Source organism: Grampus griseus (genome assembly GCF_964374135.1).
Source record: "Grampus griseus genome assembly, chromosome: X".
NCBI lineage: Eukaryota > Metazoa > Chordata > Mammalia > Artiodactyla > Delphinidae > Grampus > Grampus griseus.
The window spans coordinates 61333972-61359659 of record NC_138999.1 but is presented as its reverse complement, the minus strand read 5'-3'; the positions used below and the strand labels follow the sequence as shown (position 1 = coordinate 61359659).

General features: G+C 39.4%; 2 protein-coding genes across 6 annotated transcripts in view; both read left to right on the top strand.

Annotated features, from left to right (window-relative positions):
- PHKA1 (phosphorylase kinase regulatory subunit alpha 1) overlaps positions 1-8963 on the top strand; it is a 130984-nt gene extending 122021 nt beyond the window's left edge. For all 4 annotated transcript variants that reach the window (XM_082681284.1, XM_082681285.1, XM_082681283.1 and 1 more), the window contains 4 exons: positions 578-748; positions 2906-2959; positions 4989-5189; positions 6396-8963. In XM_082681284.1, the coding sequence (XP_082537410.1) occupies positions 578-748; positions 2906-2959; positions 4989-5189; positions 6396-6569 (600 nt within the window). In that variant the 3' untranslated portion in view covers positions 6570-8963. The remainder of the gene's footprint in view (positions 1-577; positions 749-2905; positions 2960-4988; positions 5190-6395) is intronic.
- Positions 8964-14308: 5345 nt separating this feature from the next.
- The window catches only part of HDAC8 (histone deacetylase 8), a 243274-nt gene continuing 231894 nt past the window's right edge, over positions 14309-25688 (top strand). For both annotated transcript variants that reach the window (XM_082681246.1, XM_082681247.1), the window contains exons 1-4: positions 14309-14523; positions 15044-15096; positions 17649-17779; positions 19960-20101. In XM_082681246.1, the coding sequence (XP_082537372.1) occupies positions 14413-14523; positions 15044-15096; positions 17649-17779; positions 19960-20101 (437 nt within the window). In that variant the 5' untranslated portion in view covers positions 14309-14412. The remainder of the gene's footprint in view (positions 14524-15043; positions 15097-17648; positions 17780-19959; positions 20102-25688) is intronic.

The window sequence follows — 25688 nt, the reverse complement described above, 5'->3', positions numbered from 1 at the left end:
CTGCATCCCATAAGTTTTGGTATGTTGTGTTTCCATTTTCATTCATCTCAGAGTGTTTTCTAATTTTCCTTGTGATTTCTTTCTTAACCCACTGGTTATTTAGGAATGTGTTGTCTAATTTCCACATATTTGTAAATTTCCCAAATTTCCTTTTGTTACTGATTTCTAATTTAATTTCATTGTAGTAAGATAATATACTTTGTGTCTTATTTCAATTCTTTTAAATTGAGACTTGTGTTATAGCCTACAGGAGCAACAAACCAAGCCATAGACCAGTTAGAAGTTTAACAGAAATAACCTGGCAAAGAGACAGTGAAGAACCTCCCATGTCATCAGTATTTTTATGGCTTTTCTTATGTATCACTAGATGCTTTCTGAAAGGCTCATACCTGTTTACATTGCTGCTATCTACTCATAAGTCTTCTAGCTTCTCTATAACCTTTTTGTCTTGGGTGTTACACTTAATTTGTGGTTTATAATTCTGCTGAGTGTGTTTATTATTCATTGTGCTATAATACTTTAATCATAGAAACAGATAACTCTTGATTTATGTTCTTTCCTCTACTTTTCTCCCAAGTCACCTGGAACCTCTATGAGTCCAAGTATTGGGTCCTTCCCTAGTGCATGTGGTCAACAGACATCTAAAGATAGTCGTCAAGGTCAATGGCAACGCCGAAGAAGGCTGGATGGAGCACTAAACAGAGTCCCAATTGGATTTTATCAAAAAGTATGGAAAGTTTTGCAGAAGGTGAGCATAATACACTGTAGATGTCTCTTTATTTCACACACCCCCCATGAAATTATCAGTCTCCTTGTCTGAGATATGACATGACTATGATATCACTGCAATTATATAAAAGTCATGTGCTCTTATGGATAAAACCTAGAAGAAAACATTAAAATGAAACAGTTGATTTGTTATTTTGACATTACTGATAATTTAGTCTCTCTCCATAACTGTTACTGTTGCAGTGTTTATAAATGAGATTTCAAAAATCATCACTTCTCTGCTTTTTGGCCATGGTTGGATATTGTGGGACATTGTGATACATTTACTGCTAATCAAATGAATGTGGTGATAAAGACTCACTTTCTTTGTAGCTATTGTAGAGTAGAAATGTTATTTGTAGCAATGTGCTGTTAATAACAAATGTTACTACAGTAAAACAACTGTGGCATCTGGGAAGCTTTATGAGACGCTCTTACCTATTTTTTTTCTTGGATGAAAACTACTAAATAAATGCAGTCATAGTGATGCTAATAGTCCAGAGACTCTACTGGTGTGACCAATTTTTGTTTTTCTGTCAAAGGCCTAGTTTGCCAAAGACTTTCAAGGGGACATCACACCATTATGATTGTGACAGATTTAGAAGGCCAAGAAGACTATTGTACTCATTCATAGATCTCATTCATAGTCTCATAGGTGCCACTTTTTGCTTCATTGCCCTTGGTAATGACCTGAAGAACACTTCAACCAGGACTTCAAAACCTTTAGTTATGTTTCTCCCCTTAGCACACTGATATTCCAGGGACAGAATCAGGTGATCCTTTGGAAAGGTGAAATTTGATTCCTCGAACTATCAACTCTGGCGATCTTCCTTTCAAAGAGTACCTATCAGTTATTTTCCTTCCATTTAACTGCTATAGCACAGTGGTAACAGATATGTGCTGTATCTCTCCAGCTCTGCCTGGCTTATGGCAATTCAGTTTCACAGACTACATGTAGTAGGTGCTCTTCTACCCAGATACCATGGAAAGTGTCTGTTCTTGTCATCGAAGAGTTTAATCCATAGTTATCTTCTTACATAGCAGCTGTAATGCAAGGCCAAAAGTGTTATGATAAAAGTGCAAAACCAGAAGGCTGTGAGAATACAAGGGAAGGAACATTCAAGTCTGACTGGGAAAATTGGGTATTTTGTGGCAGAATCAAAGCATGAATTTGAAATCCTAATGTAAAGGGGAAAAACAAATGCCGTCTGTTTTTATTTTCATTCCATTCCTTTCAGAGTATGAATGTAACATAATCACTCTGCACATATGTTTCAAGGCTGGTAATTCTCAAAGATTGTTATTTGGCATATGGAACATGGGATGGAAGTGTCTGGTAGGGTCGATAAACTTTTTGGATTGGAATATTTATCTGTGGTTTAATATATAATGTTTTGATTTATTTAAAATCTAAAATGGCAAATCATTAATTCCCACTGCTTTTTAATAATTGAATTGATGGTGGGGGGAAGATAAAATATCATTCGTTCATACAGTATTTCTTGAGCATCTGCCATGCACTAGGCAATGTCCTAGGTGCTCACAGGAATACAACAGAAAACAAAACAGACGACGATCTCTGTCCTTATGGAACTTACATTCTACTAAGGAGAGACAATAAATAAGAAACACAATAAATAAGTAAATTATACAGAATGTTGAAAGATGACATACTGTAGAGAAAGTAGAGCAGAGTGAGGGGATCAGGAGTGCTGATGGGGGATGCTTAACTAGAAAATGTAACTATGCATGTCTGGTAAATGCATATCTTGAGTTTTTTCTCTTCAGCCCAAAAAAATCTTTATGAAAGTCTATTTGTGATGGCTCTGGGACCTACCGTGGTATCCTCTCAGATAGTCTCTGAATCTTTAGGGCTAGACTATCTCAGCAGGTAGACCTTCCCGACCCTTCCACTCCCCTAAGTAGAGGATGAAGCTTGAGTTCCCTATAGTCCAACCCTGCTTCTTGCCACACAGTAAGCGTAACCCCTTGGCAAAGACCCGTGGGCTGCAGGGCCTTTCCCTGGCCTGTGATTACTCAGCATCTACCCAGGGGAACACACTTAGAAATACTAAGTGTCTCCTTACAGTTTCCCAGTTGTCAGCATGTCCTGGGTGACGTTTTTGCTGTTTTGCAGTGTCATGGACTTTCTGTGGAAGGTTTTGTTCTTCCTTCTTCAACCACTAGAGAGGTAAGATTCTGTGTCTTTCACATTTATTTGATTGATAGCTTGTCTGGCTAAAGTATTTCAGTGATCTCTTTTCAAAATAACAAATCTATGCTTTTATAAATCAACTGAACAAGAAATGCATTGGAAGAAAGGAGAGAATGTTCTTAAAAAATAGAATGGGAATATTAGAGAATAATTATGTGTTACATTAATTATATAAAGGCAGTTTCTTTTAATGGTTGATTAAGTTAGGCTGATTTATGTGAGTGTTGCCAGAGTTAGAAATGGCAGATGAGATAGAAATCTAAGAATGAATGAATGAATGACTTCTCATGTCCCCATCCTGCTCATCCCTACCTTTCTCTACTAACATGTTTGTAGACTATAAACCAGTGATCATAAACCAATGGTCCTTAGCTCTAACTATATATCACAGTAACCTGAGCTCCTATCTCCAATTCAGTGGATTAGACTCTCCAGGGATGGGGCATGAGCACCTGTACTTTATTTTTTTATTTTTATTTTTTTTAATTTTATTTATTTATTTATTTACTTATTCATTTATGGCTGTGTTGGGTCATCATTTCTGTGCGTGGGCTTTCTCTAGTTGCGGCGAGCGGGGGCCACTCTTCATCGCGGTGCGCGGGCCTCTCACTGTCGCGGCCTCTCGTTGCGGAGCACAAGTTCCAGACGCGCAGGCTCAGTAGTTGTGGCTCACGGGCCTAGTTGCTCCGCGGCATGTGGGATCTTCCCAGATCAGGGCTCAAACCCGTGTCCCCCGCATTGGCAGGCAGACTCTCAACCACTGCGCCACCAGGGAAGCCCGAGCACCTGTACTTAAAAAAAAAAAAATCCTTAGAATAATCCTGATATATCACCATGGTTGGAAAACATTGCCATGAACCACAGACATAGATTAGGAGGTGCTTTTATATTTTGCTTTTTGCCCAGTCACACTGAAATTATAAAGAAATAGCTTTTATACAAAATCAACAAAGGAGCGAGAATTGGGAAGCTGAGAATAGTAAGACTGGATAGTAGAAAATTCTCAAAAACTCTGGAGTTCTTGTAGATCATGGCTGCAAGGGTGGGTACAGAAAGTTAATGCTGTGTTTCAGGGCTCCACTCCTTCCTAGAAGCCTCTTCCCTAGTAAAGAACACTGTGTCCTCTCTTGGTCTTCTCTCTGCCTTTAAGCAAGATTGAAATGTTAACAGAATTAATAATAATACATACCTGAATGTACCTTTAAGAGTCTCCAAAACACCTTTACACAGTCTTTAATTTGATCTTCAGCACAACTATGTGAGATAGCTAAGGAAGGGATTGTAGTTCCTAGTTCACAGATAAGCATACAAATTTAGAGAAGTGAATTGTCCAAGGTCATAGAACCAGTAACTGACAAAGACAGGACTTGAACCCAGGTCTTTAGACTTCAAATCTACATTGCCACCCTAAAGTATATACTTAATACAGTTTTACCAAAAATTAGCCCTCAATCCCCTTCACCCTAAAATAACTTCATATTTCTTCATGCCCTTTTTAATCTAACAGTATATAAATATTTTACATAATCCTCATCATCACGTATATACAATTCTAGTTTCTACTTAGATTTTTCCTTTATCCACAGTCATCTTATTTATTCTTTTAATGATTCTATAGAAACTCATGAAGTTGCTGTACCATGATATGCCATTATTTACACAACCATTCCCATGTTTAGATTACTTCTAGTTTTCCACTTGTGACTAATGCTGCTATAAAACACTCTTGCACATAGGGCTTTTCTCCTCTCTTGAATTATTTCCTTAGGATGAACTTCCAGAAGGAGGATTATGGATTAGAGGGCATTGATACTTTTATGACTCTTGTTATGCTTGCCAGATTGCCTTCAAAAACAAGATTGAACCTATGTACTCACTCAATTATATTAAAGGAGACTGAAGCAGTACTCTTGGCTACAGTATTTCTTCTGCCTTTCAGAATAGGTAATTGATGTCTCCTGCATGATGGGCTCTTAGGAAGTGATTTTCTTCTTCTCTATCACAGATGACTCCAGGTGAGATTAAATTCTCTGTTCACGTGGAGTCTGTCCTGAATCGTGTACCTCAGCCGGAGTACCGCCAGCTTCTGGTTGAAGCCATCCTTGTCCTCACCATGATGTCAGACATTGAAATTCATAGTATTGGAAGCATCATTGCTGTGGAAAAAATAGTGCATATTGCCAATGACTTGTTTCTTCAAGAACAGGTAGGCAAACCTGTTGTTTTCTCAAAGAGGAATGTCTGATACTAACCTGACTGCATTCAGAGCTCTTCAAGAAGCCAAGGTCACTTTCTTGTGTCCTCTTCCTCATAGCTCTTTTCTAGGCCCCCTTTGTAGTGGCTCTGAGCTCTATCTGTAAAAGAAGTAAGCTGTGGGATGACCTCTGTCTTTTACCATGAGTTTTGTGGTTGTGTTACATGGTAAAGTTGCCTGGAACTCAGGAGACTTTTATGCTTTTCGTCATATTTCAGACTACTTTTATCACACTACTTTTCGTAGCGATAAGGACTTAATAAGAAACTATTGGGTAGTATATCCTTTCTGGACTATTAAGGAAAAGAGAAGATTTGATTTTGGTTTTGTTTTGGTTTTGCTTTTCTCTCTTACCTGTAGGAAAATATTAAAGTGAAACTTTTAATTCTACATTTCCTTATTTTCTTAATAAATCTTATTCCAGGAAATAAAGCACATTTTAAAAATGCAAACTATTGAAAGCTTTCCAAATATTTCTTAGATTAAGAGTAGGACCACATAAAGTGAAGGACATGCACTGCTGTTAATAGAACAGTCTCCAAAACATGTAATCAGTGTTTCATTCTGTTAGGCCCTGGGAGGGAATGCAAAGGAAATTAAAAGTTTCTCTAGGACTTTTCAAGGATTTTCTAGGACAGTCCTAATTTTAAATATTCTGATTGCTCTTAGTTCGTTGTAGCAGAAAATGTGATCCCTTTTAGGCATAGACTCTAGATTGGAAAGCTTGAGGTCTATTTGAATTAAGTCGACTTAGAAAGAAATAATGATGAAATGCAAGATAAAATAATACATGCTGAAATCAGTGGTACTAGAAGGATTCAGACCAAAGTCCCTCTAGGGTGATTTGTAAGTATTAACATTTGACTCTTTAACAAACACAACTGTAATTACCTATTATATTTAACTTTCAAAAATTTAAAACAATTAATGCTTTAAAAATAATTTCATGTGATTTTAGGATCTAGTGAAAAATGCATATATAGAAACTCATAGTCACCATTTTGTGCATAACCCTGATCCCTTCCTGTCTAAACAGCCTAAGATCCAACTAGTTGGTGATGGGGAGGAGGCTCTGAGTTATTCTAATCAGGACTTTAATTAGTAGGATTAGTAATTTTTCCTTTCCCCTGTGTTCTCCCACCCTTAAAAACCAAACAGAAAACCCTCGGCGCAGATGATATCATGTTGGCCAAGGATCCTGCATCTGGCATCTGTACTCTTCTGTATGACAGTGCACCCAGTGGCAGGTTTGGCACCATGACCTACCTCTCCAAGGCAGCTGCCACCTACGTGCAGGAGTTCCTGCCTCACAGCATCTGTGCCATGCAGTGAGGCCTCTAGGCCCTGGCTGCTGGGAGCCTTTTGACAGCTGGCTCCTGCCTCATTGTGCATGGAACTGAAATGTGATGGCCTGATCACTCCCGACCGTGCCCCTTTCCAACCCATCCCTCCCAAGAAGAGCGAACTTTTCTGATAAACTAACTGGTGTAGAAGACGTGAACCCTTGCCTGGAGGCATCTGCTCACCCAGGCTTTTCAGTGCCTTAATTCTTTCATGGTTCATAAAAGTTTGCATGTGTTTTTATTCTCTAGATCTGTTACAACCTTAGTTTTCTAACTCCTGTTTGGGGAGCAGGTGTTAATAATAACTTATTCCTAAAGTTTGATTTTTCTTATGTTTGGTTCATTGTGTGAACGAGTAGTGGGTGCTTTGGAACATTATTTCAAGTGAGTAAACCCTAAATTGTTGGACTTTATGCTGCTATAAATTGGAAATGTCTATCCTAAGTGCCTTTTCTTGGGAAAAGAGTACCAGATCATGGTTTTCTTCTTTACTCACATGCTGCCTCACACTGAATGATGAACTCCTTTCTGTGCAGAACTTACTGTCTCTGCTTTTGCCTTCTCTATATCGGCACACATAATTCTTACTCTCCCTTTGGTGAAATATCAAAAAAATGCAAGTGCAGTGTGCATATTTAAGGATTTCAGTATTAACACTTAAAATCACATTTTATGAAGATTGCTGGTACTCAAAGATGTATTTGTAGTAGAAAATGCAGAATAACCCAGAGAAATGGAGCCAGGATCCCAATTCCAGAAAGGAGGGGGGCAGAAGAGAAGATGTCTGGGTAGAGTCTTACACCTAGGAAACAGAGAAGGAATTAGAGATGGGTTAGTGCCCTGAAGAGAGCCTTGTACACTAATCCATGGCTCTGAAGAGTGGGCCAGCATACAACGCAGAGAATAATTGAAGCCTCTGTCTTTGGCGAACAGGCATATAGCAGTCCAGTCTATAGCTGCTTTACTGAGCACTCTTTCTTTGTGCTCACCTGATCTCCGTCTCACTCACCTATTCACTCTCTATAGCATCCACCCCCTCCAACTCCCTGCCCTCCTATCTACTTTTAAACTCATTCATTTACATTTTTACTTCCTGATTCTCTGTGTTCATATCTATGTATATCTTGATATCTGCAGGCATGTATCTGTCTCTCGTAAACACCTGCATTTGTATGTGTGTCTAAGCACACGTGGGAATTTTTCTGAATGTTAAGTAGTTTTGACATGTCTGTATATCTGTCTTTATCTACATTTGACAAACTGAGTTAAGTATGTAAATATGAGTGTTGTGTGTGGGAGAGGGGTGTGACTATGGCCTCAGGCTGATACGCAAAAGATAGTGGAGGATTCCTTGAGTCCTCTTTCCTAGTCTCATGTTTAGGTAGCCAGTTGAAGAATGTTTCTCCTAACTTTCTGTCTTAGTTCCAGGCCACTATAACAAAATACCATAGACAGGGTAGCTTAAACAGCAAACATTTATTTCTCACAGTTCTGAAGGCTGAGAGATACAAGATCAAAGTACCAGCAGATTCAGTGTCTGGTGACGGCCCTCTTTCTGGTTTGTAGATAGCTGCCTTCTTGCTGTATCCTTACATGGCACAGAGAGAGTGAGCTCTCGGCTCTTCCTCTTTTTCTCAGGGCACTAATCCTACCATGGGGACTCTACCTGATTATCTCCCAAAGGCTCCCACCTCCAAATACTTTCACATTGGGGATTAAGGCTTCAAGATATGAATTTTGGAGGGATGCGAACATTCAGTCCATAGCATTTTCCTTCTCCTGTTAAGACTCTACTAATTTCCCTGTTTATACTCAGATAACCTCCTACTTCAATCCCCTATTTTCCTTCAGATTTTTTCAGGTTTTTCTCCAAGAATGGGGATGGGGGATTCTCTAAATAATTGTAACAGAACCAGTGACAATATTATGAGTACACATGAATAAATGAGCATAGTAGGGTGATAGAAAACAGATAGTGGAAACAAAGAAAGGATGGCCAAACTTTTCAGTACCTCTCTTATAGGAAATGGAAACACACAGTAAGTAGCTTTCTGATTACGTGATTTTCTGGTCACATATAAAGAAAATTTACACCCTGTTCTGAAACTGTCTTTTCACTGGCTGCAAGTGTACCCCAGCCACAGAGAGTACATCTGGAGTGGCACAGTTGAAAGCCACCACTCCCTCCCACACAAATTTACCTGAACTGACCCTGATGGCTACATTTCTCTGGGTTTATGAAGTTATCTATCACTATGCTTCCCACACACAGCTACTTCACTTTTAAAGCAACTGTTTAGAAAACTTGATTCATATTTTGTTCATTTTAAGCATGTGGTACTAAAAAACACATTGGACACTTTTTAAGCACTTATGTTTTGAAAACAGAATAAAAAATTAGAATTTCCAATTAAATCATGTCTGGTGCCAATGTGCAAAACTTTATATGTGTTTCTGTGATTGGAGTTTATTTCATGGCTCTATTTTACATACTCTAATTATGCGGTACAGTCAAAGTTCATAATTGGATCAAAGTAGAATAATATTAATACATAAATCATATATTATACATTATATAATATGGTATGTAATATATGTAAAGAAATGCAGTTTTATCATTCGAGTGCATGACTGCTCAAACTAGGCTCACTGAATTCCAACTGGCTTATTGACATCTGTCGGGAGCCTGTTCTGATGAATGAATAAGACTGATTTTTGGTCAGCATTATAATTGTTTGCAGGTGGTGCTCCTGCACAACTGGAGGGTACCTAAAAACAGTTCGTTCTCCTAAGTGTTATAACTATTCGGCAGAATCTTGTTCAACTACTCATTAGCCTTTTGTGTAACAAGAGAGGGTTTATCCAGCAAGGATGAACAGTCTCTGCAGTCCCATCCTGGTTAATTAGGTTATATTACATTCTGAGAATTTTATGCAGCTGATGGGTCCAAAGTTATTCTTACTCTGACCCTTTTCTACTTACCAAATACCTAGTACCTGTACTAATGCAATGGAGATAAATATAGTGTCTTCCACACTTAGTCTTCATTTCCTATTAAACTTGAGTGACCTTAGGTCTTGGTTTGCCCAGGACAGTCCCCGTTTATGCCTGTTGTCCTGGCATAATTATTAATAGCACTCTCTGTCACTCAAAAGTGTCCCAGTTTGGATGGTATCGTCACCCTCTATTTAGCAGAAGTCCGATTTCTTTTAAGGCTAGGCCTAAAAGCAAAGGACCTGTTCTCAAACCAGTAACAGTACTCTTGCAGTAACGGTATGTGGGTGAGGATAGCAATGGGGTGGAGACTTTCCCCCAAATTGAGGAATATTTGGCATAATAGCTCTTAAATGATAATCAATATTTGAGTGCTTACCAAATGCCAGACATTGTTATACAGGCACTTGGTATGACCATCTTATTCTGTTTTCACAGTCACCATGTGAGTTAATTACTGTTGTCATCCCCATCTTCCATATGAGGGAACTGAGGCACTAAGCATTATAAGCAAATTGTTGAAAATCAGACAGCCAGGAAGTGGTAGAGCTTGGATCTGAGCTCAAGCAGTTTGACTCTATAGAGTTCACATTCTCAACAATGACACTCTCCAAGGAAAAGACATTAGGAAGTGGTGTGAAAACAAGGGTCAGTTGGTTCACTACAGTTGCGATATCAGTGGGCATATTGTAAAATGCACAAAGAAGGTGGCCAGAGGGGTGGTGACTTCTTAATGTGTTTGCTTTCCCTTCTGCCTGCTTCTGCCAGCAAGTGAAGGCAGAGGAGATCATCAAAAGAAGTGCCATAGCCCATCCTGACCTTGCTGGTTCAAAAACTACCTTTAGCAAAAATGGCTAAGGAAAGTGAGGCCAAGAACTTGTCCAGGGTCACCACACTAGTAAACTTTGGAGCCAAGATTCAACCTATTTCCTCTGACTTCAAGTCCTCTGACTGCAAATCTGGTGCTTTGAGAAAGGTTTTCTTCCCAAGTTAAGGATCGTATGGGTATTAAGCTTGTGGAAAGTTGAGGTTGGGACCTGTGGCATGGTTTGTGCTCTATCTTAATCATGAATAAGGGTGCAGCCTCCCTGTGGGATTTGCTGTTGCAGATCCTTGTGCAACAATTTATCTTTTTCCATAGTTGAATCATCTTGCCACATTGTATGCCAAATGAGGATACTGTTTCCAGTTTAAAAGCAATGCTCCCCATGTTGAAGTGTTCAGCTACCTGTTGCTAGAACTGAAAGAACACATGGAAAAATCAATTTTCACATCAGAGTCCAGACTTTAGAGTCTCAGTTGGCCAGTCTGTATCCTGCCCTCCTTCTCCACTGTCTATCCATGAAAAGCCCTAGACAAGTCCTGTTTCCTCCTTATATTGCCAACTTGTCATGATCTCACCTTTTAGTCAACTCCTACAGCCCCATAGACTCCTTCCCCTCTGTAAACATGTGCATTTCTCTCTTATTCTAAAAAAATATTCCTGGGCTCTGACATCCCCCTAGGTTGATATACTATAATAATTCCTTCCTTTCACAATCAAATTTCTTCAAAAAGGAAGTTACACTTGACAGCATTGGCTTCACTCATTAACCCCTTGCAATCTGGCTTCCTCCCTTGCCTCGTGTGTTTTTCATAGAGCACCAGTGAACTCCTAATGGCAAAAGGGGTTTCTGACCCTTTTGCAATACATGACATTGTTACTACCTCTCCCTTCTTGTAACCCTCTCATCCCTTGATTTCTGTGAAACTGTACCAGTTCTCACCCAACTATTACTTTTTTGTCTCCTTTTTGGCATCTTTCTCTCCCAACTCCCACAAACGGCATTCTCCCAAATCACTCTCTTCTTCCTAGCTCAAAGATTCTCACCATGGCGTGGGGCAGGTTTTAAAAAGTGACATGATCTGATTTACATTTTTTAAGAAGCTCACTCTGCGGCTACAAAAAGAATGGATTGTAAGTCAACAAGAGTGGAAGTAGAAGCCAGCTAGGTATTGCAGGAAGTCCAAGTGAGAGATGACAGTGCCAGGACTGGGGTGGCGGCAGTGCAGAGGAGAGAAGTGGAGGTAGTTAAGACACGTCTTGGAGGTGAAACCAATGGAAATTGATGGATTAGATTTGGGAGTGAAAGAAAAGGAGGGAATACAAATAACTCCCAGGTTTCTGGCTTAGGCAACTGGATAGACTTTGGTATCTCTACTGAGCTATGAAAGATGGGGAAGGGGTGGCAAAGACTTGGATAGGAAAATCAGGAGTTTGGTTTGAAAATGTTAAGTTAGATATGATTAGACATCGCAGTGGAGACAGCCATGTTCCCTTGACTATCTCACCCACTGTTATGACTTTAGCTATCTCTTATCTATGTGGGGAAATAAACTGGGTTAAGCACCTGCCCTACCCTCTGAGTTCTTCCTTCTCATTTCCCTCTTCCTTATATTGATACTGCTGGCCTTCTCTTCACACAGACTTTAAGAATTTTCAATAACTTCTCCATCTGCTCTCACCAATATTCAAGTACTAGTAGTAAGGAAGTCCTGTTGAACCTACGCTGTGCATTGTTTCTCCCTCTCTGTTTCCATTGTCCCTACCCTAGTTTAAATCATCATTGCTTTGGAATTCCCTGGCGGTCCAGTGGTTAGGACTCCATGCTTCCACTGCAGGGGGCACGAGTTCTAACCCTGGTCGGGATCCCGCATGCCACGCGGCACAGCCAAAAGAACAAAAAAACAAAACCAAACCATAAATGATCATTATTTCTTATCTGATCCATTGCAGCACTCTCACTGCTTGTAGTCTTTCAATAGTTAATCTTCCCTACACACTACTGCTGTAGAAATCTTTTATTTTAAGATTTCTGTTTATATGTCTCCCCATTTCCCACAGGGTGAAGTCTATTCTCTTTAGTCTAGTATTCAAAACACTTCATGAGCCAGCCCCTTCAACTAAACTAGCCTAGAAATGTTCTCCTTTTTGTTTTTGCTTATGCTGTTGATTCTAGTCAGCATGCCCTCCCCTGGCTCCCTTCTTCACCAGGTAAAATCCCATCTATCCACCAGGACCCTCTCAGATGTCACTGAATAAGAACCCTAGTTGCCATTTACTAAGTACCAGTTATTAAGTACTTAATGCTTAGTTATTAAACAAGCATCCTACATTCATTATCTGACTCTGCTTCTTGTGTATCCGTCTCATCTACAAGAATGCAAATTCCCTGAGAGCAGAGATCAGACTGTAATTCATCTTGAGGATTGAATCCTCAGCTGTACTGTACACTTAGTTGATGTCAGATAAAGTTTGATGAATGATTGAATGATGGCAGAACTTTGAGCTAATTGCTATGGGAAGATACAAAAGGAGCATGAGAGCTTACATTCTAGCTAAAGAAACACATCACAGGAGAAAAAAAAATCCAGAATACTAAGTATTGAGGAGATACTAAATGGAGGGTTGAACAAGGTTAGATTTAACACAAAGTCATCCTGGAGGAATCAAGTTTATATAGTAAAGGGAATGTTCAAAAACTTCAGTGTCAGGCAGACCTGGTTTTGAATTCCTGCTTTTCTGTTTGTGTGTGTGACTTTGAACAGTTATTTTCTCTAAACTGCATCTGTAAAATGGGTGTATTACAACCTCCTTTATAGGACTGTTGCAAGGATGAAATGAGATAGTATATCCAAGTGCATATCACAATACTCCATAAATGTTTAAAGAGTAGGGGAAAAAAGCAAACTAGAATATTGGATTGTCTGAGAGGTTAATTCATGTTGATGTGAGAGTTGGGGCCTTGGGCATTGGCTAGTTTGTGTCAGATCATAGGGGCCCCCAGGAACCTGGAAATACTGATGGTAATTCTAAAACTGCTCCAGGATACTCTTTAATGTGAACCCTCACACTAAACCTAAAATATTTCCCTAACTCTTGTATAGCTGCAGAGAAAAAAAGGAGGGAAGGAAGAAGAGCTGCAGTTTCCAAACATCACTGAAAGTATCTGCTTACACACTTAACTCCAAGTGAATTTTCAAGGAGTGATTTGACATCATTGCTTGACTGGAATCTACGAAGCAATTTACAGAGTACCAGCCAGCGTCTTGGGAAAGTGGTACCAGCTTTGCCAGAGTGAATTATTGAGATTGTTAACTCTTATATGGACATGGATAGTTAATGATGAAAAGCAGTGAACTAAGTTGCAGCACAGAATTGACTGTGTAAACTTTTCAAACAGTTTGTACCATTAATTAATCCCCCACCAAAAAGAGCCCGTCTGATGTGTTGGGTGGTGCTGGGCTCTTAGTGGCCACACTGTGTCTGTCTTTAGATATTTATATGGGTGTGTTTGCAGATTGAGACAATTCATAAAGCGTTGACGGTGATCCTTTTTTTTTTTTTAGCGCTAAAACTCAAATTCGCGGCTATTTTAGTAATTAGCCCTGACTCTTCCGCTACTCAAATCCCTCGAAACTACATCTCCCAGCATGCTCTGAAGCTGGTCTGACTTCATCTCAAATGGCCCCGTAGGGCAACAATGGTTAGTTTTGACTGTGCTTATTTGTGCTATAAAATATCGATCCTAATTGGCAGCTATTTGGGCTTTTATATCTGCCGACCTCCGTTTTTGAACTGTAGTCACTAAATGTAGGGGTTCTGGCCTGACAAGGCCCATGCATTTCTTCAATTGGATGGGGAGCAGGGACAGTGTCACCGGCGATCTCGAAACTAGGAGGGAATGTTGACCAGGGAGCACCGCTGCGGCCGATCAGAGGAGCAGGAACCGGAGCCCGGGCTGAGTCCGAAAAAAGCCGGATCCGGACGGTGGCTCCGGAACGGCTGTAAGTGGAAGATGGAGGAGCCGGAGGAACCGGCGGACGGTGGGCAGTCGCTGCCCCCGGTTTACATTTACAGCCCCGAGTATGTTAGCATGTGCGACTCCCTGGCCAAAGTCCCCAAACGGGTAAGAAAGGTTGGGATGAAAGACCGTGGGTTTTGGGGGTGTGGGTGGGAGGCCGGTGGACGGGAGGGCATTAGGAAGCGAAGAGGATACAGGGCTGGGGGAAATCTTCAGCAGAAATTTGGGCGGCTGTACCAGGTGATGGAGGAAGTGTTCCCTTAGAGAGTTTCCTGAGAGCGCAGCGGGGCGTCCAACGGACAGGTGGGGGTGGGGTGGAGGTGCGGGGGAGGGGGAAGGGATGGCATGGAGGGGATGGTGTCTCTACTGCCAGGGATCCCCGAAGTGGAGAAGAAGCTGCAGGAGAAAAGTGTTCCAACACCTCCGTAAGGCCCGATAGCTTGCTCCTTAGCGATTTAGATACTTTGTATTGTCTAAAGTGCTTTGTAACTGTTAAGTAAAAAGGGAGGGGAGTTAAAAGTTAGTTCCTTTGTTCAGGATGATGAAGTCGATGGAATTTCTCTGAATTAAACATTTGAGACTATTTTCTGCCTTTTTTTTCTTCCTTTTTTGCTGATGTTTTTAGGCCAGTATGGTACATTCCTTGATTGAAGCATATGCACTGCATAAGCAAATGAGGTAAGTTGTGCTTGAACAGAGCCCTGAACCCAGGTGTTCATAGCCTTAACTTCCTGCTTCACAGTGGGGCTAATTAGGGAGAGAATGGTCCTTTTTTAAAAGTTTTTTGTGATTCACAGTGTTGGTAATCTGCCTGTAACCTAGTAAAAGCTCTTGAAGAATTAAGAAAACTCGAAAAAAGTACATGAAGCAGTTAAGAAATAGGACTTTATTGCTGGGAGGGAAGTATCCTAGGGATAGGTGTTTTGTGGAGGTTTCGGGGTGAGTACTTTTGGGTACTAAAACCTATCTGATAGAAAAAAAGATGTTCAGCTGGGAGGTGTTCTGGTTTTGGGGTTGTTTGTTTTTTGTCTTTCCTAAGCCAGCTCTGAGAGTATGGGTTCAACTTAAGACTTTTAGATACACCATTACCACCACCAAACTTTAATGATGAGCCTGGAGACAGTCAAGACCAAAGGAAACTCCTGGAGCCAAGGCCATAACTCAGCACAGAGCTAAGTGCTTCTTTAAAAAAAAACAAAAAAATGAAGTTGCTGTTTGTTGTTATAAGAGTAAATATTAGAACCCTGACACTTGTAGGATTATTTGTGACATTTTCTGGCCAATTGGGTGAACATCTGTCTATGCTGGCTAGTGTGATATGCTTCATTTATCTCCCAGAAGGTAGTGTAAATTTTATCCTTATTATTAACAAAATCATTTATTGAGTATCTTCTTTATGAATGTTTTTCAACCGTTTTTTAACCCATAGGTTTGGTAAACAGAAAAACTACATGCTTTCCATTAAAGTTATTTAACAGTTCAAAAAATTACTTTGACAAACAAGAAATCAAAGCAAAGCAAAACTGTCTAATTTCCTTGCTGTTAAGTAGGGAGGCTCTCAGTAAGGATTTGTTAAGGAAGAGGAAGGGTATTAAAAGAGGGAGCAATTAGGGCTGGGAAACATGGTACAAGAAACTGTAAAATTTTTATTTTAATGGGCAGAGTTATCACTTCTGAGGGTGTAGACATGTTTTCTTGAAGAAGAAGCAAGACTCCTTGGATCTTAGCTATATATATTTACTTTTTGAGGCTGAGCTTGCTTGGTGATGGTAGTAGCCTGTATAGCCATATTAATTCAGGAGAAACTCATGGGCATGTTCCCCTTCAGCAAACAAAAAAAACACTAATGCCTCCCTGTGGCCTGGGTCATGCGTTTTAAACTTGAATGTGCATATGAATTACCTTGTTAAAATACAGATTCTTTTTTTTTAATTGTATAGTTGATTTACAATGTTGTTTAGTTTTTGGTGTACAGCAAAGTGATATATATATATATTCTTTTTCATATTCTTTTCCATTATGGTTTATCACAGGATATGGAATATAGTTCCCTGTGCTATACAATAGGACCTTGTTCTCTTTCCATTTTCTGTATAATAGTTTGCATCTGCTAAGCCCAAACTCCCAATCCAAATATATGGAATGTTTCACAAATTTGAGTGTCATCCTTGCATAGGGGCCTTGCTAATCTCTGTATCATTCCAATTTTAGTATATCTGCTGCTGAAGTGAGCACTGAAGTACAAATTCTGATTCAGTAGGTCTGAGGGGAGGCTGAAATTCTGCCTTTCTAACAAGCTCCCAGGTGATGCTGCTGCTGGTCCATAGACCCCCCTTTGAGTGGTGAGGGCTAGAGAGCAGTAGTGGCAGTGGCAGAGTCAGGAAGAGGATATGGGGACTAGGCAGCTAGAAGTTAGAGGTGGTTAAGTCCTGTTGTTAGGTTAGCACCCTGTATTCTCTCCGTCACTCCTATTTTCACTTCTTGTGAACAGTGGGTTGAGAGCTTCTGAGCAAAGCCCAGTTCTAGCCTGTTTGCTCCTTCTCTCCTTCCTCTCAGAGGCAGATGTGAGGGACCAATTATAGAAACTTTCACATTTTTTGGTTGCCTATTTTTTAATCCTTTAATATTAATAATAATGACAGTTATCCACAAGGCATTTTCATGTATGTTATCATTTAATCTTCCCATAAGATATCCCCACTTTACAGATGAGGAAACTGAACTACAGAACAGTCAGCTTATCTGAGGTTATAGAGCTGGTAATTAGGACGGGAAGCCAGTTCTCTGACTCCAAATTCAAAATTCATGACAATACAGCTGCCTATTAAAGTAAAAATGTAGTTGAAAGGATTGTATTTGCCCAATTAGGAAAACTGATTCAAATGAAAATATCTCTTCCTACTGGTTTGTCATGAAAGTTGTAACTCACAGAGCAAAATTTGTCTAATACCTGATTATTTAACTTAAATATAATAACTCTTTTTTTTAACCTGCCTATAAACTCAAGGGAGATATCTATCCTCTCACCCCTTTTTAATGGAGTCAACATGTAGATGTGAGGAAATGAAGACTGTATTGCAGTGGAGGAACAGAACGTGTTTATTGCTTCAGCCTCCTGGAACCAGAAGCTGGAAGTTGTATTTTCACTCCAACTGCTGGCTCCTGCTTCCAGGTTCTGGCATACTCTGGATCTGACTCACTCACCTTTCTTTGTTCCCTGTTATTATTAGGATAGTTAAGCCCAAAGTGGCCTCCATGGAGGAGATGGCCACTTTCCACACCGATGCCTATCTGCAGCATCTCCAGAAGGTCAGCCAGGAAGGAGATGATGATCATCCAGACTCCATAGAATATGGACTAGGTAAAGTCATTACTAGGCAATGATGGGAGATAGATGACCTCCATCTATAGATCATAACTACTTAATCTTTTATAACTTGCATGATGGTCTTAAATACTTTTAAATTAACAACTAATGTGTTAACCACAATATTAATCTTCCTTTAACCACACTCCCATATGAATTGAGCAAAATTAATGCTGGATCAAATGGAGGAAAACCTTTCAGTTGCTTGGCGCCCTAATAGCAGTGCCCAGATTGGATCTGGCTGTATGTACACTGATTTAACTGTCCTGTGACCTTATATTTTAACTTCAGTGTATATTTATATTCTTGCTAAGTTTGATGCCTTATCTCTCATTAAACAGCTGCATTTTTAAAAGCCATAAGTGGCCAATAGGATAGTCTAGAGAAACAACATGATTTAATAGAAGAACACTGGACTGGAGGTATGTGTATAGGGCGGGGGTGCGGGCTTAAGACACCAGGGGGTCCCAGACCTGGCTCTGTGTCATCACAGATATGACATATCACCTCTCAGTCCTCAGTTTCTCCATCTATAGGATGTGACTAGTTAATCTTCAAGGTTTAGTCTTTCTAGCTGTAATACTGAATAATTCCTTCCCCGACATTGAAGGTGTTTAGCTCTCATTTTGGAGCTGGTGTTAGCACAGTAGCTTTCTGGTAGGGTATGTTGTTGTCATACCTCAATCTACTCCTCCTAATAGGGTACTGGACCCAATTCCAATGTGTGGAGGGGGGAATTTCCCCCCACACCACCAAACAATGCTCAGGACACCAGCTTGGTGTCCTACAATTCAACTCAGTTCTGACACTCTCTACCCGGAGAGAGCATCAGATTCCACAGGTGAAGTGCTCAGTCCCACAAGACTTCTCTCCACATCAGACATCAGTTGCAAACCCAAGCTGTTACCTGTGCTCTGGCTGACAGGCTGCAAATTGGAGGTTCTAGCAACCTCACCAACTCAGAATGCCAAGCACAAGTCCAAGTTGTTACCTGTACTTCTGACCAACTCTCTATAAATCAGAAATTCCCATGACCCCCTCGAATTTAATTAATTTGCTAGAGCGGCTCACAGAACCCAGGAAACCCATATATTCACTAGATTACCAGTTAATCATTAAAGGATATAACTCAGGAACAGCCAGATGGAAGAGGTGCATAAAGGCAACGTATGGGGAAAGGGCATGGAGTTTCCATGCCCTCTCCAGGTGTGCCACTCTCCCCAAATCTCTACGTGTTCACGAACCCAGAAGCTCTCCAAACCCTCTCCTTTGGGGTTTTTATGGAGGCTTCATTACATAGGCATGAATGATTAAGTCATTGGCCAATTGGTGATTAAGCTTGTTGACCTAAACAAGTAGGCTGCCAGATATTTCTCCATCAAAGATGGGTTTGTTTGGGATCAGCAGAGAATTGCAATTTGGGGTCTGCAACCATGGCAAGCCATGGCAAGGGAAGGAGAACACTTTTACAGAGAGGGAAAGGAACTTGGGAGAGCTGTGGTTTAAAAAAAAAAAAAAAGAGTCCATGGCTTTTTCATTGAGTCCTTGCCAGGAAAGAAAAGTCTTTCTTCTTGTTAAACTTGGTTATTGTTTCAGGGTGTGAGAGCGCCCCCTTCTGGTCTCCTGACTATTTAATTTAAGTTTCTGTTTATTCATTTTTTACAAACTCAATCACCAGTTCCTCTGGCCTCACACAGGAGGTCAGGGGGATGGAACTGATAGTTCCAACCCTCATAATTCTACTGGCAACCAACCCCCATCCTTAGATGTGGTCCACAAGTTACCTCATTAATACAACCAAGACACATCTATAACTCATCATTTAGGAATTCCAAGAATTTTAGGAACTCTGCCACAAACTGGGAAGAAATACAGTTGATCCTTAAACAGCGCATGGGTTAGGGGCACCCACCCTCCGTGCAGTCGAAAACCTGAGTATAACTTATAGTTAGCCCTCCACATCTGCAGTTGCGCATCCGCGGATTCAACCTACTGCTAATGGTGTAGTACTGTAGTATTTACTGCTGAAAAAAAATCCACCTGTAAGTAGGCCTGCGCTGTTCAAACCCATGTTGTTCAAGGGTTAACTGTATATTCTTTATTATAAGTCATAATATCACACCCCTCTTTATCCAGCTTATTTTTTAACAAGCTCTTCTGATGTTTGCCTGAAGGTTATGACTGCCCAGCCACTGAAGGAATATTTGACTATGCAGCAGCTGTAGGAGGGGCTACAATCACAGCTGCCCAGTGCCTGATTGATGGAATGTGCAAAGTAGCGATCAACTGGTCTGGAGGGTGGCATCATGCAAAGAAGTAAGAAAATGACCTTTCTGCTTTCTATCTCTTTCCTTGAGTCAGTTTCTTATTTATGTAAACTCTTATGTTTATTGTATTGGCAGTTATTGAGAGACGTGGGGGGTGTGTGTGTATGACACTTTACTACACCTTCTGAAGAGATACAAGTAAAATAAAAGATGACATAATATAGTGGAAAGTGTACTATTGAAAGTCAGGACACCTGGGCTTTATGCCTACTTTTTCTACAAACTTGACTGACTGACTTGGACAGATTAACCTCTCTCGGTCTCAGTCTCTTCATCAGGAAAATGGGCAGAGCAAAGGATATTAATCTAGATATCTAGACAATCTCTAAATTCCTTTTAAGCTTTCTGGAAATTCCCCTGTCTTCAAGGAACTTATACTCTAGAAACATTATTAAAACTAGAATAATTGGGGAGCAACATCAATTTTGGTACCAATTGAATATATGTATGAGATGAAGAGATTTAGCAATAAGGAGCAGTTAATCATGGAAGTCTTGGAAGAGGTGAATTTTGGAGCTAGTTCTTGAAAGGAGTGGCAAACAGATTTTTGAATAGATGGAGAATTGATGAGAACAGATTTAAAACAAAAGGCTGAAGAATCAAAAAGGAGACTTAGGGCTTCCCTGGTGGCGCAGTGGTTAAGAGTCCACCTGCCAATGCAGGGGACACGGGTTCAAGCCCTGGTCTGGGAAGATCCCACATGCCACAGAGCAATTAAGCCCATGCACCACAACTACTGAGCCCATGTGCCACAACTACTGAAGCCTGCGTGCCTAGAGCCCGTGCTCCGCAACAAGAGAAACCACTGCAATGAGAAGCCCGCGCAACGCAATGAAGAGTAGCCCCCACTCGCCACAACTAGAGAAAGCCTGCACACAGCAACAAAGACCCAATGCAGCCAAAAATAAATAAATAAAATAAATAAATTTTTTTAAAAAAGAGGCTTATGCTGCCATCTCTAAGCAGCAAAGTGGCAACTTAGAGGTGTTACCCTAAGGAGAAAGGGCTTGTGCAACAGCTATTGGGTGCTACTTGGAGTTACAGGAAAAGTCCTTTTTGAGTTTGATGTTAACATTTCAAACAGCTATACTCTGTGTCTGACAGGGACTGCTGAGCCTTATTCAGCATTTGGTATCTTGCTTAAGATGGCTGTAGTACATGTTGGAGGAGAAGGATTTTATTTATTGATTTATTTATTTTTATTGAAGTATAGTTAATTTGCAAAGTTGTGTTAGTTTCAGCTGTACAGCAAAGTGGTTCAGTTATACTTTTCAGATTCTTTTCCATTATAGGTTATTACAAGACGCTGAGTATAGTTCCCTGTGCTATATAGTAGGTCCTTGTTGTTTACCTATTCTATATATAGTAGTGTGTATCTGTTAACCCCAAACTCCTAATTTATCCCCCCCTCCAGAGGAGAGGGAATTTAAAAACTGAATTTATCAATGTGCTATTTGAGTGAAATAAAGCAGCAGTGGTAGGAACTGCCAATGCATCATTCACACACCAGTTGTTCATACTATCTGCCATGACCTTGATACTCTAGTGCTCTTGAGTCTAGAGAAAACAGCACTTTATTTTTCAGAATAAAATCTTGAGCACAACTTCAGCATATGCAGATTAAGGTAATAATATGGAATTCTTTTCATCAAATGGATAGATTTCATGACCAAGGAAATCCTTGAGTAAGTTTACTACTAGAATCTACAACTGAGGTGGTGGAGCATAGAGAAGCTGTGTTTAGTAATGAGTTTTACATGGTCTTAAAAACAAAGAGAAACAACCTGCCTTTTGTTAGTTTTTGCTCTATTAAAAAAATTCAAAATCAAGACAGTGATCTCTAGGAGGGAAAAATGACCCTGTCTGCTTCAAGCTATAGATAAAAGGGACAAAACCAAGCTTCGCTGAACCAAGGACTTCTCTGCCTTCTCATGCTTAGCAAGTTGAAAAGAAAAGTAGTGTGGTTTCATGGGAAATGCCCAGTGCTACAAGTCAGCTCTAGTTTCTGCATGTGGCACTGGAGCAGCTTATATATTTAAATTCACCACTTAAGGCCTCCTAGGGCCTGGGTCAGTTTGCAGTGGAATACCCAGGTACCTGCCACTTCTTATTACTGTTTTGCTGCCAAAGGAAGCACACTCTATCTCCAGCCAATTATGGCTGCCTCTGGGCTGTATGCAGGCGTGGGCATACCCACACGCCATTATCTTAACTGTTTCAGACAGCTTGCAGCTGATCCTACCTGGAAACAGACATGCCTGTGGTAAATATAAATTACCAAGAGTCTCTAGAGATTGCCCCAATTCAGGTCCAAATTCCAAGGCGTTCTTGGCGCCTCTAGAACCTCTGCAGATGGAATACAGGCATTTAGCCCACAAACTTACATCTAGCGGGCATTTATCTCTTATAACCACAATATCTGTTTAAACCCCCGTATCCCCAAATACATGTACAGGTTCATACATGCCATTTATTCATTCAACATGCATTGATTAAGCACCTACATAGTGTCAAGCATATTTTTATCATTACTAATAAGCAGAGATACAGAAATTGAAGCATGGCACATTTTTCCCCTACCAATTTTGAAAAAGAAATCTTTTATTTCAAAATATCCAGGTGCTGGCAGGATTACAGTGAAATTGGCACACTCTTTGAAAACGTTGGAAATGTTAAGAGTGGGGAAAATGTTTGTACCTGTTGACCCAGTACTATTATTCCCAGCAATATTCTAAGGAAATAAACCAATTCTGCCCTCAAGAAGTTTATCTCTTAGAGGTAAGACAGCAAATAATTGCATCTGAAAGCCAAAGAAGAGTGATTTTCAAAGAAAATTCTGCAAAAGAAGAGTAATGAGAGACTAATGCTATTAGATATTAAACATAAAAAACTGTGATAATGAAAACACTGGTACCACTGGTATAAGATTAGACAAATGATGTTATAGTATACTCCCCAAAGAGACTGTTGCATATAAGAATTCAATCAGTTATAAAGGATGTGTTGCAAGTGATTGGAAAGGATTGTTCAGTAAATGATGTTGTGACAGCTTGTAGCATTTATACTCTCATCTCCTGTAATAAACTAAAATAAGTGGCAGCTGGATTGAAGAGTTAAATATAAAAAAGCAAATTAGGAAAAAAACCCTAGGATGAATGAATATTCATCAGGCTTCTAAAGGGGAATAGTTTTCTAAGCTTAGGAAAGAATAGAAGAAAAACAAAGGAAAAGATCAACATATTTGTATAAAATTTTAAAACCAAAATAACTTTTATGGCCATTTCAAAAATAAAATCTAAACACAGACTAGAAAGGCATATTTGACATAAATATGACAAAATGTGACAGGTTTGCATTTTCTCAGACATTCATACAGTATGATGTATAAGAAGAAATATGGGCAAAGAACATGAATAGACAATTTACAAAGGAGTTTTAAGCACAACTGGAAAACATGGGACAATGTTCATCACTACTAATCAAAGAAATGCAGATAAGTAGGTAACTTATCTAGCCTATCTTTACCTATCTTTACCTCTTTACCTAGCCTATCTTTAATAGAACTGAAAAAAAATGGTACTGAGTTTGCTAGTAATAGTGTGGTTTGGGTCAACCCCTTAAGAAAACAGTTTGGTAGCCAGCATGTATTAATGCCTTTTTATCTAGTAATCTACTTCTGAGAATGTTTCCTAAGAAAATAATTCAAAATATGGAAAAGAAACCTGAAGATATTTACCAGTGTTATTTATTTTTTAAAATTAGACATAACATGAATATCTAGCAATAAGGAAAGGGTGAATCCATTCCATGGAATATTATGCTATTATTTTAAATGATGATTATGAAGACTATGGGGCATTTCAGAAAAATACTTCTGGGTTAATAAAACAGGTTTTAAAATTGTTTGCACACTGCAGTTACAACTTTGTAAAATACATGCATTTTTTTTAGTACATGCATTTTTTTAAAAAAAATTAGTGGGAATGATAGTAGTGGTTACGTTAGGGTGACAGAATTAAAATGATTTTTTTAATGTGTTTTTCTAGTTTTCAAAATTTCAGTAATGAGATTTTTTCTAACTTTTGCAGCTAAAATTTTACCAAAATAAAAAGAGGCAAAAAAATAGTTACAGCAAATATTAACAAAGGGTTAAAATCATTAACTATTCTAACTGATTTTTTAAAACACTAATACTCAGATAAATTAGTAAAAGACATGAACAATTTACAAAAGAGGAAACAAATAGTAAACAAACATGAAAAAATATTTAGTATCGCTAATAATTAGAGGAAGAAAAATTGAAACATTATATATACATGTATATATTTTACTTCTACCAAATTTGAACCAAAGGAAGAAAGATCTTAACTCATACATCTATTATTCTTGGTAATCTAAGGAAATAAGCCAATCCAAAATATGGAAAAGCTGTGTATATGAAGATGGTAATTTCTCTTTCACGTATAATAGCCAAGAAAAAAGGAGGGAAGGAGACCTAAATATTCAACAACAGTGGGATGGTTACGTAGTATACTGCAACATATCCACTTGATGGGCTACTATATAACTATTAAAAATGGTGGTTAGGACAACTGCATAACAAGAAAAAATGCATATCGTATATTGTTGGCTTTGCTTTTAAAGGGCAGGTAGCTACAGCATCATATATTCACTCTGATTAGAGATATGTAAAAAAATATCTGCATATGAAAAGAATTTCTAGAAGGAAATACAACAAAATGATACCAGTGACTTTGTGACGATGATGATAGTATGATATATATATATATAATATATATACATACACACACTATATATATATATACTATATGTATATGTGGGTATACACACACAGATATATACATGTACCTTTTCTCTGTTTTATATATTTTCATATATTTTCTCTAATATGATTATATTACTTTTATTAATAAAACTTTTTATAATAAAATCTGCTTGGAACAAAGTGGGAAGCTGTTACAATAGAGGCATGATATGGTCGGTGTATGCTAGAGTTAGGCACAAGGTAGTGGGGTGTCCAGAAGGAGTGGAATGCACCACTTACTAGTTGTGTATGTGACCTTGGGGTTATTTCAGGAACAGCATGTGCAGAGGCACAGAGGTGTGAAAGCTGAGGGCACTTCCAGGTCTATAATTAAAGCTGAAACCAAGGGCTCCTATAGGCAAGTGGCTGGAGGTGAGGTGGGAGAGGTATGAAGGGTCCTGTTTGCCAAGCTGAACAGCTTGGACTTGATCCTTCAGGTCAGTGGTTCTTGACCTATTTTGGTCATGGACCCCTCCGAAAATCTGATGAAAGCTATATAACACTGTCCCTAGAAAAATGTACATACACAAATTTTTCCTTATAGTTTCAGAAAGTCTAAGGATCTCCTACAGCCCATGTGTGGATCCCTGGTTAAGAACCTTGGTTTAAAAGAGTAAAGAATCACTGAAGGAATCTTTAGCCAGGAAGAGGTAACATGATCAGATTTGCATTTTAGGAATATGATTCTGGCAATAGTTGGTAGATAAATTGGTGAGTGTTGGGGGCCAGAATGTTGACAGAGAAATCTGTT